Genomic DNA, 12,874 nt, shown 5'->3' with positions numbered 1-12,874 from the left:
GTGATTGGTTATTGATAAAGAGTAACCAGCAGATTTGACCACCCCTTTAAATCAGAATTCTAACAAAAATCATGATCAAGACTAAATTGTTTTGACTTAAACTTATAGGTCTGCAAATTCATTTTGGCACATACAATGTATACATGTACCAGTCCTAATCATGATTAAATCATAACGATAACAGTTCTTTGATTGCCTTGTTGGACAACTGTTATTTGGCAATGAAATGAATTATCCATCCTTGTGCTTTTTTGCTCTAGTGCCAAAGCAAAAATGTTATCAGTGTTGAACTCTACAAGCACGAATGTCTTTATAAACATTATTAACTTGCTACTCTCATAATACATGCACTGTTTGCTATGATCAAGCTTTTCTCTGAGTTATTAATATAATTAGTAATAATACTTGGACTTTTACCTGTAGCTCAAGACTGCCTCAGAAATATTAAAAAAGAAGAAAAAATGTGCAAAATATATTTCATTGCTGAATCAGTGGTGGGTAGCTTAGTGTATTTAATTATTCATTTTCTTGTCCGAAACTTTTTTCTCTCTCAAAGAATATGTGACAATCATGGTACTTATATGGTGATTATTAATTTTTGCTGAATTTATATTTCCCACCTTTCCTGTTTGTAATATATAGCTTATTGTAAATGTATGAATTATGGGATGTATATGATATACGTTTACATGATTATGATATGACATGTATATGTTGTCATTGGTGGAAATGGTGATTGAATTATGTCTTGATTATTGGAATTTAGTGTATCATTTTGTTTGATATATTAGTGTTTTAGTAAAATGTTATGAAGAATATACTGGTATGGATAGGCTGATGCCATTTATTTGTATATATTGGAGGCGTAAGTATACATATACGACTAAGTAACGTTATGTGTACATGTGTTATATATGTTACAGGTTATCTGTAGGTACATTGTAACATGTCTACATGTACTAGGTATATCAAAATGTAGTTGTGCAATATGTTGCAATTTCGGAATGGACACTTTGAATTGGTATTACATGTACATTGGTGCAATTTTGTGATGACTTAGTTTCTGTATGATGTGAGAACTTTGTTGTATATTTTGTGGTACGTCAACAATATTATTGTTTTCGCACCTATTTAAAATTGTTTGTGATATTAACAAATGATTACTACATAATGATGCGGTTTCTTCCAATAGAGGAAAATAGTGTTAAACTTCTGAACGTGTCACAATGGAAAAGATATGCCACCCAAAAAGATGTACTTTTGTCTTGATAGTGAGATTTGTGTATGTGTATGTTGTCAAAGAAAAAGGGAAATATTTGAATGTGAAGACATGTATCTTGGTTTACCTTTTCATTATGTGGTTATGAAAAATGTTAAATGTTAATTTAATCAAGACTCATTCCAAGATTGTCAGTAATATATACAGATATGTGCATAATAATGTGATTGGTCAGTAAAGTTTTATGCAAAATTCAAGTGTGTGCGTCTATTCCTTTTGCAATTGTTTAACTTTCTTCTAGATTAAGAAAACGTTACTATACTAGGAAGATATACCAAATGTATTGTGTTATATCAAAATGGCAAAATAAGACGGGGTTTCCAACAAACGGCAGTGTTGCGGCAGTGTTTACAAATACGTTCGTCAAGATAAGCAGCGAAGTTATTACCAGGGCCGATTTACATGACCAGAGGTTGAGGTCGCAGAACACAGTATTTATGGGCGACCCTATGACGCGGGTATAGAAAGTAGCGCAGACAAACCTCTTGCATCCTGGCTAAAGCGAGTTATGTGAGAGGTAGCCATGAATGAACTGCACTCTGTGGTAAGGAAAGGTATCGGCTTGTACACTGTATAACTTGGAGTGTGAAGATTTCCCTGTTCGTGTATAAATGCGCGGCATTACGCAACCGCGTTCCAGGGTGAGCCGGCTGCAGTTCCGTTGACCCCGGTAGAGGGCCAAATCAAAGTGGTCGTCATTATGTTAAAAAACGATAACTTTTTTTGGTTTTCAGTTATTTTGTAGAATATAGCGTATATTTCAACATATTAGTTGGCCGTGATTCTCTAGTGCACCCTATTATAATTTTTACCGCGTCGAAGTGAGTCACCTCGGGGTGCTTAACTATAGGTATCCCCATAGGGCGAAAACTGTGTTCTGCCACCTTGACAAAAAATGCCAGTAACTGGGGGAGGGGGGGCGACAATGTTTAGGGATGGCTTTCAGCACCAAGGGCAGGGATAGCTTCAATTTCAGGGTAGCTATTCCATTAATACAAACGAAATACAACCACAATCATTGCATTAGCACACTCAAATCACATTTGGGTTTGGAGAACAATGTATTACACAGATTTTGATATACGATATGTATTCAAATTTGACAAAGCAGTTCATACAGTATCAAACAGCTATTTTCTTACTTCCTGGATGCCTGAGCTTCAAATGCATCTTTAAAAAAACATCTGAATCTTAAAAAGTAATAAACTTGCTTGCTCTGAAACCTAATTCTTGACATAATACATACTATCAGAATGACTGTACTATTTCTGAATTGCTATGAGCAATAAAGCTACACAGCAAATCAATTGATACTTTCACTTGACAAATTCACACCTATTCTATGATATGTCAAAACAAAGACCTTAAAAAAAGCATGACAACATACCTTATCTTTAAAATGAAATTAGTTGTTAATTGGTCCAATAATCAAGCCAGGAAAAATCTTGTAAAATCACACTTGGCCTTAATTAATTAATTAATTAAGCAAAAGTTATAACATACACACAAATTAAGTCTGTATAAATTACGATAAGTTCAATGACATAAAAGAACTAAATCTGCAATTTCTTCTGAGGTACAAAAGCTAAAATTGACAGTTTTGACATAAAAGTGTAAATCAGTAGCCACTAAGAATTTTAACTGTTACTATTTCAACATTATGGTACATAATTATATTCATACCATATGAAAATTAAAGGCTACATTTGTGCTGACATAATATAGTCTGGAATTACATACATATATGTCTTCTTTTCACTGCAAGCTGGCATAGTTTTTTCACAACTTTCAATCATCATTAACATTACACATGCATCATTTGATTGCTTAACCATCTATGCTTAATTAGAATTACTAATTAACATTAAGTACTAGTAGCTGAGCATCTGTCTTCTAAAAATCTACCATTTGCGCAACAACTTCTAAACAATCTAGCACTGTGTTCACACAGATTTTGGCAGGATTCAAACTCATACTTTTTACCCCCTCAATTTATTAACCTTCTCCCTGCTGCCTAACCCTGTGAAGGCCTTTAACCAGTGCTGATTTGGAGCTAAAAGGCCATCTCAGCAGGGATAAGGTTAAAAACATTTTTATTCCTTCTTTGCGACCTTGGTGACCCCACCAATGACCTTCCTACGTTGTCGCACCATGTGGAAATACAGCTGAGGGAAAACTGCAAGGAAGAAAAAACATCAAGTCAGCAAATAATAATAGCAGGTAAGGCCACACCAATTTAATTTCTTGGTTCTCGGATTTTTTCAGCAAAAATATGAAGCGACAGGGCGAAAAAAAATAAAAATAAAAACAGGTCTAGGCATCCTATTATAGGCTTAAATGTTACGGAATGAGCCATGAAGTCAACACAAAAGGCTGGGTTAAAATTTAAACATTGAATTTTGAACTTTTAATCAAGCCACTGCAATGATAGATGGGAAAACTGTAACAACTAGGAAGAAAAGGACTTTCCTCAACTGTTGGGGGCAAAACATGAGCATTTTTCAGTTGATTCAGGACCAGAATCAAATTTTTTTTTTTTTTTTGCAAATCAGAAAAAAACGAAGAGGCGAATCCGAGAACCAACAAATTAAATTGGTGTGGCCTAAGTTTATTTTTATTTTTTTGTAAGGCTACACCAATTTAATTTCTTGGTTAACGGATTTTTCTAGAAAAAAAATGGAGGGGCGGGCGAAAAAAATAAAAAAATAAAAACAGGCCTAGGCATCATATTATGGCCCAAAATGGTACGATAGGAGCCATGAAGTCAACACACCAGGCTGGTTCAAAATTTAAACTGTACAATGAATTTTGAACTTTTAATGATACCATTGCATTGAAAGATGGAATAACTGTAACAACTAGGATGAAAAGGACTATTTTCAACTGTTCAGGGCAAAGTATGAGCATTTTGCAGTTGATTCTGGATTTTTATTTTATTTGCAAATCTGAAAAAAAACGAAGCGGGCGAATCCGTTAACCAAGAAATTAAATTGGTGTGGCCTAAACAACAATTGTATAAGAATGTAACTTCTGATACAAGGTACTTGACAACAATTCTAAAGCTGCACTGGTGCAGGTAACACTGAAGACTACATGCAGGAGACAACTTTTACCTGCACCACTCAGAATTTAGGAAGTATGGATCATACTAAAAACTGCTAAGAAACCAGCATAATACAAGTGGTATTTCCAACCATGTGCAGGAAAGATATCAAAGAAGATAAAAAAAGGTTGTAAGGCATAGGAAAACAATGTTGTGTTTCCTGTTTCCCGACCAACCCTAGAAAAAAAACTGATGAGACCCTTTTTTGTAGGCTCCTGCAAGGGACATAAATATTTCGAGCTGATTGACCTTTTCTAGATGTTCTGACACCTGAGTGATGAAATGTTGCACAATCGGTTTTCCAACATTCACAATCTAAGTGTCTTCATGCAAGTTTTACTTTGTTAAACTGTATTGTATAAGCAAAGAGCTCCTTGGTATAAGTTGGATCACTACAGATTGCCAAAGTCTAAAAAAGAAGAAAAAATAATCGCTACCTACCAACCCCAATTTTTTTCAGGACTGAAACAGGAAACACAACACTTTTTTTCTTAGGCCTTAATATGTAAAAATCCTAAAATGACCAAATGTTGGGAAGAAAGGTCTTACTTGGTATGTAGGTGAACATGACGCCCACCAGGAAGTAGTGGTAGTAGAAGGACACGTTGAGAGGGTTGGGCATCTCCAGGGAGAAGGCCTTCTGCTCAGCAGCCGGTGCCAGGCTACTGTAGATGGCTAGCAGCTCCCCCTGGTGGAAAACGATGGAAGTGAATCTTTTGCAATTGATTGCTCGAGTTTGCCAGGAAAATTTTAACTACTAGTAACAAGGCCAATGTATAAGACACAAGTACGCACACAAAGAAACACAGACAGACAGAGATATACATTGTACAGACACACACACACACAAACAAATACACACACACACATACACACGGACACACACACACACACACACACAGACACACAGCCTTTTCTGAAACAGCTGAATTCTGTAGGGCATGTGCACAAAAATCCCAAGAATGTCTTTAAATTCTATTGTGAGATCATACTACAACTCATAAATTTTGACCAAGCAAGCCTAAGTGTCAGAAACCAAATAACTTCATTCAAGACAGAACACCTGATACTTACAGTCACTCCTATTGGGTACAGCACTATGAAGAATGTATATCTGAAAGGAATGATAAAGACACAATGTTACTGTCTACTAATACATACATACAATGTATACAATACATGCCTTTCCCAAGGACACAACGTCTAGCCAGGAATGCATGGAATTGACCGTCTAATGTCTACTGGCCTATATAACCACTGCCAGTCAACAACACTTAGGCCCCGTTCATGATTGGATATCTGTTGCGAATCAATTCGATTTAAAAAAATAAATCGATTCATTTAGGAACATGAACGCTCCAAACCGGTTCCGTTGCGATTTATTCTGAACCACCTCGCGAGGTGGTCTGAAACTATACGATACAATTCGCATTCGTAGAATTGTAATCATGAACGCGCGGATGCGAATCGTTCCGCTTCGACGCTGTACTCCCGGGTACGTGGGGGCCACGGTCGGCCATAGTTTGCGGCGCAGTGGCTTGTACTGCCGAAAATTTTACTTGAATCGTACACTTGACATCGAGTTCTAATTACTGGTCGACGTACTGAGGAAACGGGAGTTCCGATATTGACTTGGGAAATCAGGAGATCCAGAGGAAACTGGATATGGTGTGTACTAGAACCTACCCTGGGCGCGAGGGCGAGTGGTAGCCCAACGGGGGCGTTGGGGCGGCGGACCGTGGGGGTTTGCGCCAGATGCGTCCGGGACACAGCCTATATGGGGAGGACATGAGTCGGGAACGAGCGACCACTCGCCCGGACAGGCGTAAACTCTTCGCCTTACGAGCCGGGTTCTCAGGAAATATTCAAAGAAATTGTAATATACATATGAAATGAAAGTCAATTCGAGGTGTGAAACCGTTTCCAGTGTGGGTTCAAGTTTTGAATCACGGACGCAAAAATATATTCCGCTTCGATTCGGATCGTGGCCAAATCGGAACACATTTCAATCATGAACGAGGCCTTAGAGAAGAATGGAGCTCAAAGGTATCCAATGTAATTTAATGGTGGTAAAACTGGAAAAGATATTCTGAATAAAGTAATCTCTTATGATATGGGCACATACTCCGTCAAATATGTACATTTGAATCAGTATTTCATACTTTGGGCATTTAAAACTGCAGAAACAAGTCCCAAGATGAGCCCGTTATTTTCTGGGTGGTGCCCTAAAAATCATCTCTGGATCCTTGGAGTAACTGTTTTTTTTTGTCATAATTTTGGGAATTTTTGTATGCCTTAAATGTTACATACATGTACATTGGGACAGTGCTATTTCAACTCAGTATGCAGATAAGTGATTAGAATATTGACTTTGAAAAATCTGGTTTCCAAGCCCTAAACACTGCACCGGATGCCTTTGAAATAGGACAGATACCAGGCTACACCTCACCTGCACCACTGTAGGATGTAGGGCTTCATGTTAAGCAGAGCGAAGGTGTAGAAGGAATACCGAATGATCTCTGTGATAGTCCACGCAGCAATGCATAGACTCGCTCCCAGGCTTGTCTGGGCCTGGCAAAATAAACAAAACATGTAACATACAGCATCCAAATATAGGCTGGCTCCCAGGCGTGTCTGGGCTTGGCTAAATTTACAAAACATATGTAGCATATAGCAGCCAAGCATAGGCTCAAACCCAGGCTTGTCTAGGCCTAGCAAAATACACAAAACGTATGTAACATACAGCAGCCAAGCATAGGCTTGCTCCCAGGCATGTCTGGGCCTGGCAAAACATACTGAACATCTACTAAGTATTACATACTGTAGTATTACGATGGCTGCATCCAGGCTAGTTTGTGCCTGCCGCAATGTACAAACATCTACATGTATACCATAACATATACCAGACATAGTCTTACTCCCAGGCTAGTCTGGTCCTATATAATATTGTAACAAAACATACAGAAGTTCAGTCTATTGCATAGTGTTATCCTATAATGACTGACACCTAGGCTAGTCTGGGTCTGCAGAAAGTATACACAACACTTATACAGCAACACATAACATAAGCAGTTTAAAAACAGGCTAGTTTGGGCCCACCAGAAAAATGTTAATGTTCTGTGGAAGGCCCAATAGATTCCTTTCCAAAAATTGGCGACATCTTCTGTCCATAACGTACTGGTATTATAGAAACTTTCAATGTTATCTTTGCTTGGTTCCAAATCAAAGTGACCGGAAATACAAAAATGTTGTGACAATGTTGTTTAGTTAGTAAACAAATACCATAGCCGGGTTGTTTACTTATCTTAACATACCTCCTTGAAAGGATGCATCACTCCCCAGACCAGGAACACCCGGGAGAAAACTTGGAAAGCCGTCAGGAGTACGTTAGACGGGACGATACCCAGAGCAGCGTGCACGATCTAAAAGAAGGATAGAATATACTTTTGATGAAGAATTTGCTTGGTGGTAGCAAAGCCTGCACAACCTAAAGACACACACACACACACGCACACACTCACACACACACACACACACACACACACACACACACCACACACACACACACACACACACACACACACACTCACACACACACACACACACACCACACACACCACACACACACACACACAACACACACACACACACACACACACACACACACACACATACACACACACACACACACAAACACACACACATACAAGCAACAAAAAAAACTACCACTATTAATTATTATAATCAATTATAAGATAATCGGCTTTATACAGCAAGGACAACATAAACAGATTATTAGTAAATTACATAAAAAATGGCTTCAGAAAAAGATTAAATGTCACAGAAGTTGCTTAGCTTCATACTAAATTTCACATTATTTGAACCCTTGACAAATAGGCATGACTCTAGCCTATAAAACAGTTGTGTCAACACTTAGTCGTTTCAATCTACATGCCTTATATTTTTCTTCATCTTTGCAGAGTGGAGATAGATTGCCAATGAACTTTTTTTGGAGCAAGTATAGAATTAGTTGGATTTCGGGCTTGCATTACATCTACACATTACATCAGATTCTACATTGCAGAGAAGAAAAAATACCGGTATCTATAATTCATTAAATCAAATTCAAAAGAGTGAAAAGACAAAAAATAATTGTACAGATCTCTGTGGCAAATGTGCAGTATCAACAATGTGCCAAAGGGCCCGGTGGGCGTCACTCTCCCATACAGTGACTTTCCCAAGGGCACAACATCGGGCATGTCAGGGGATCGAACCTGGGACCTCTTGGTTCCGAGCCCAATGCTCTGACCATTACGCCACACAACGCCTCAAGATAGAACACAGAAAAAAAGACAGAGAAACCCAAAAAATTAGCTGTGTTTCTTTCATTAACAAAAAAATTTGACTGCATTAGGATGTACTTATTTTGCTCCTTACCTCCAGTAAAGCGAGTGACTGGAACACTTTCAGCACTACTTCCACGCTGTCATACAAGCCTGAGTACACCTCAGGAGAACTGCTGTTGTTCAACACATGTAGGATGTACACATACATAACAGCTAACCACCTGCAACAATAAAAAACTTTATTATTAATACAATAATAAGAGGAGCGCCACCTGGACACCTTTGACCAGAAATGCCTGCGCAGGATCCTTGGCTATCGCTGGGACGACTTTGTTTCCAACACCACCGTACGACAAAGAACCGGTCAACCGCCTGTTTCCTTCAAGATCCGACAGGCCCGCCTGCGACTCTTTGGTCACATAGCCAGAGCCGCCCCACCCTTGGAAGCTGCCAGTCTACTGAAGGCAGCTACGCCTGCAGGCTGGTCCAGACCCAGAGGTCGACCCAGACGTAGGTGGGGAGACCAGCTGAATGCAGACTTCAGGACAGTGGGCCTTGATGTAGCCACAGCCTGGCAGAGGGCGAAGGACAGAACTGGCTGGAAGTCAACTTGGAGAGGCGCGACGCTCCCCGGAGCATGCGGTGCTGAGTGAGTGAGTGAGTGAGTGAATTAATACAATAATGAATAATTTATGCCTTGAGTGGCTAGGTACAGGTCATCTATCCTATTAATATTAATTGACCTAATGAATATCATATAAATGCAACAAAATAGTATGAGCAAGTGAAGACAATACTAGTCTTAGGTACGAGTTCAACATATATAATATAGTACTAGTAAACAAAAGTAGAAATGGGCATCACCCTAATAATCACATAGAGTGGAAAGGGCCTCTTTTTAGCCGAGTAGAGTCAGCTTGCGGTTTGATGCATTGCATGAGAAATACCCCCAAATTGTAAATATACAGGGCACTATATAGATGGTACAGCACGTGTAACCCATATAATTTATTTATTATACTGTAATTCCTGATTTTTTCACTGTACTGTTATGTTCACTGTTTTCACTGTCACTTCTGTACCGTGAATTTATCATTACAGTTAAGAAATAATTCCTGGACTTTCCTTTTCCTGCACCTGTCGCCACCGTGAATTATATATATATTATAATAGTTCCGTGAACATGTCCACTTTTCTCCGACCGCGAACATTTGCTACTGTGAACATTAAGTTTCAGAATTACAGTACATGGGCTCCGCAGGACTTTAGGGTTTTAACATTGACTAATTGAGAAACTTCATACTCGAGAACATTTTGTTTTTCTACAGAGGTGACCTCGAGAGATGTGACACTTCCTGGACTTTTTCACCTTGACTGCTTCTCGAATGACGTGTGTGTAGTGTCAGTATGCATTCCTAAGATAACACAGTGTTATCAGATACAGTTGTTTATAGTATTATAGGCTGGTGTGTGTGTGTGTGCGGATGTCCTCAATACTGGGACACATTTAACTCACATGCACATTTCATTTTAGGGGTAGATTACAAATATTCTAGGAGTATACAATCCTTACAATATACAGATAAGTAAATATAATACAAAATGTTTAGACTCTAATAGCTCTAAATTAGAGCTAGTGTAAATGGTACATTACGACTTCAGATACTCATATAAATGTATTAATCAATATTTGTATAATAATTTGTTGCTTTCTCTCTTCAAAAATTGTTTTGAGGTTGTTTACTTGAGCCTCTACATGTTTATTGTGAAGGAGTTTGTGTTAAAGTCGTCGTAAATATGCAAATATGTCGTGATCGCAGCCACGCCCCTTTTTGCCCCGCCCAAGTCCAAGGGTCAGTGTTATGCATTCGTGATCGTTTTCTGTAAAAATAAGTCTCAAAATAGAAAAAATAATTATTTCTGCAGTAACTGTGAACAACAAGGGACGACACGTGTTAGCATGGACGAGTAAAATGCGATGTTTTCAAAGCCTATATCCTCTATGAACGTTTTAATCAGATTATTATGGACATTTAGAAAAATTCTACCCTCCCCAAAATGGGGCCGTTCCTACTAGTATACAACGTTAAAAAGCTGCTGCATTTCTATATGAGGGTTGAAAAACCTATATAGAGCTTAAGAAAAAGTCCAATACGGTGGCTTCTTTTTAGTACAAGAAAGGATAACCTTATTAAAGGGTCAAAGTCTCAGGTCAACATGCCTAAGCCTAGCTGGTAATATTTCATTCAAACGGTCGACCACTCTGCATGTAACGCCGTATTTCAAGCTAACCGAGCGTCTCAAATACCATTGAAAGGCACAGACCGGTAGTACTCACCCTGCTGTAAGTACTATGTTGTACAGAATGAGCCAGCCGCGGGCCAGGGACCCAGGACCGGCCCGAGGTTTGGGAGACTTCGGCACAGTTTTGCCAACTGCCGCCATGATGTTCAGGGAACTGTGCGGGTTAAAGGTCAGCGGGAAATTTAATATCCAAGCAGATGTAGGGCACAGTAAAGACAGCAATGCTGGACGTAAGATATCCACATACAACTGCAATGGCTATGTTTTGTTTATTACAACTTTCTATGTTGATTTACATGTTGGTATGCTATCATTCGATGGTGACTCAAGATGTTAATGATTTGGCGTAAGGATCTTTTTCTTTACTTTAGGAAGTTGGTAGGCTCTTACTTTATTTGTACCTTTTTATTGGTGTTCACAGAACAGGGATTGCTATACTGTTAAAATTTAGGTCCATGTACCAGGAATATGAACGTGTGAGCATGCATTATGTATACGTAGATTTGCAAAAAAAATGTTATTCGTCTATTACAATGTGTTTTCTGGAGTAGAGAATGGGACAGGACACCCACTGAACATACACAGGGAAAAGGGACATGTTGGTGTTAACGTTATAAACAGTAGTAAAATTTATGTCTTCTAACCTTTTGACATACTGGGTGAACAACTCCAAACGCGACAGTACGTACAGACGCGATCAGCATATATGTCGGTAGTCCCTTTCTTGACATGTCCTGGGACTTCTACAGAACTTTTCTTCTTGCTTTGGAGATTTTTCCGACTTCTGCTACCTGAGGTATTACATTGAACGTATATTGAAGGTTTTCAACGCTAGCTGTTCTTCTTCTTCCGTTAATGTCCGGCTGCCGTCACTCCGGCAATTACTGACATGTTTAACGGGTCAAAGGTCACCATATACTAGTATGTGATTTAGGCAAGGTTTGACACCTTCGAAACGAAGGTCGCCAGGGATGGAGACTGTACAATGTCTTCAGGCAGGGAGTTCCAGTCTCTGATCGTTCGAGGGAGGAAGGAGTAGAAGCGGTAGTTCGTGCGGCAGGACAGCTGCTGGTACTGCTGACTGTGCCCTCTGCGGCGTCTCATGTTACTGGCAGGTAGGGGGTTCAGTGAGTCACAACTCACACAGGCAAGACCATGCTGCATTTTGTTCCTGTAGATTTCTACAATTGTTTGTATCAGTCACGGTTTTGGGGCTCCTCATCATGGTTACAACGTCTGTGGCGCAAGGTGTGGACGCATCTGACCGCAGTAGCGCCAAAAGGACATCAGAACAGTCGGAGATACCACGAGAATCTGTAGGACTTCGTCTGTGTGCCTGGATTTTCCTTCTCTGTCAATGCACGCTCGAAACAGCATGCAATTTATTCAAACGCCATCAATGGAGTATAGTTTGAAAAATGGCTGTACCAAGAACACAGGTGAGGATTCCAGTTCTCTCAAACCAGGCCTAAAGCATAGTTAAGTGAATAGCCTACTAGTAACTACGGAGCTAAATCTAAAGGAAGACTGACAAAAAATGATGCAACATTGCAATAAAAGGATTTGGGCTTTTCTGTATGCAACTTGTTGATTCATTTTGTTGCTGATAAAAAAGAACAAAGAACAGCATATTTGAGTTAAGTGTTCTACTTCCAGGCGTTTCTCCCGTGACATACCTGGGGGGACTCCTGTTTAAACCAACATAAACCTGGTTAAGAACGAGAAATTTGTGGAATATGCTCGATCACTAAAGAGTCTAAAAAGACTGTTAGTGATATAGTAATCCTCTCTGTAATGCCTGCTGCGCCTGGGCCGCAGTACTTGGGGGATTGAGTGAGCGAG

General features: G+C 39.3%; 1 protein-coding gene across 1 annotated transcript; it reads right to left on the bottom strand.

Moving 5' to 3' along the window:
* Nucleotides 1–2,352: 2,352 nt before the first annotated feature.
* On the bottom strand, nt 2,353–11,185 carry LOC109469406 (very-long-chain (3R)-3-hydroxyacyl-CoA dehydratase 2-like). Its single transcript, XM_019767912.1, has 7 exons — nt 11,067–11,185; nt 8,820–8,949; nt 7,697–7,804; nt 6,832–6,953; nt 5,457–5,496; nt 4,932–5,070; nt 2,353–3,455 (listed from the first exon to the last, which is right to left on the bottom strand). The coding sequence occupies exons 1-7, from the start codon at nt 11,171–11,173 to the stop codon at nt 3,373–3,375; spliced, it is 729 nt and encodes a 242-aa protein (XP_019623471.1). The 5' UTR covers nt 11,174–11,185; the 3' UTR covers nt 2,353–3,372.
* Nucleotides 11,186–12,874: the final 1,689 nt, after the last annotated feature.

This window comes from Branchiostoma belcheri, unplaced genomic scaffold (genome assembly GCF_001625305.1).
Source record: "Branchiostoma belcheri isolate BF01 breed outbred unplaced genomic scaffold, Haploidv18h27 scaffold201, whole genome shotgun sequence".
NCBI lineage: Eukaryota > Metazoa > Chordata > Leptocardii > Amphioxiformes > Branchiostomatidae > Branchiostoma > Branchiostoma belcheri.
This window is presented reverse-complemented; position numbering and strand designations above follow the sequence as displayed.

Coding starts and splice junctions, on each gene's coding strand:
- LOC109469406 (XM_019767912.1), bottom strand. CDS start 11,173: ATGGCGGCAGTTGGCAAAACTGTGCCGAAGTCTCCCAAACCTCGGGCC. Junction 5,497..6,831: donor TACATCCTACAGTGGTGCAG/GTGAGGTGTAGC, acceptor CATTCCTTTCAG/ATATACATTCTTCATAGTGC. Junction 5,071..5,456: donor TGTACCCAATAGGAGTGACT/GTAAGTATCAGG, acceptor GTTTTCCACCAG/GGGGAGCTGCTAGCCATCTA.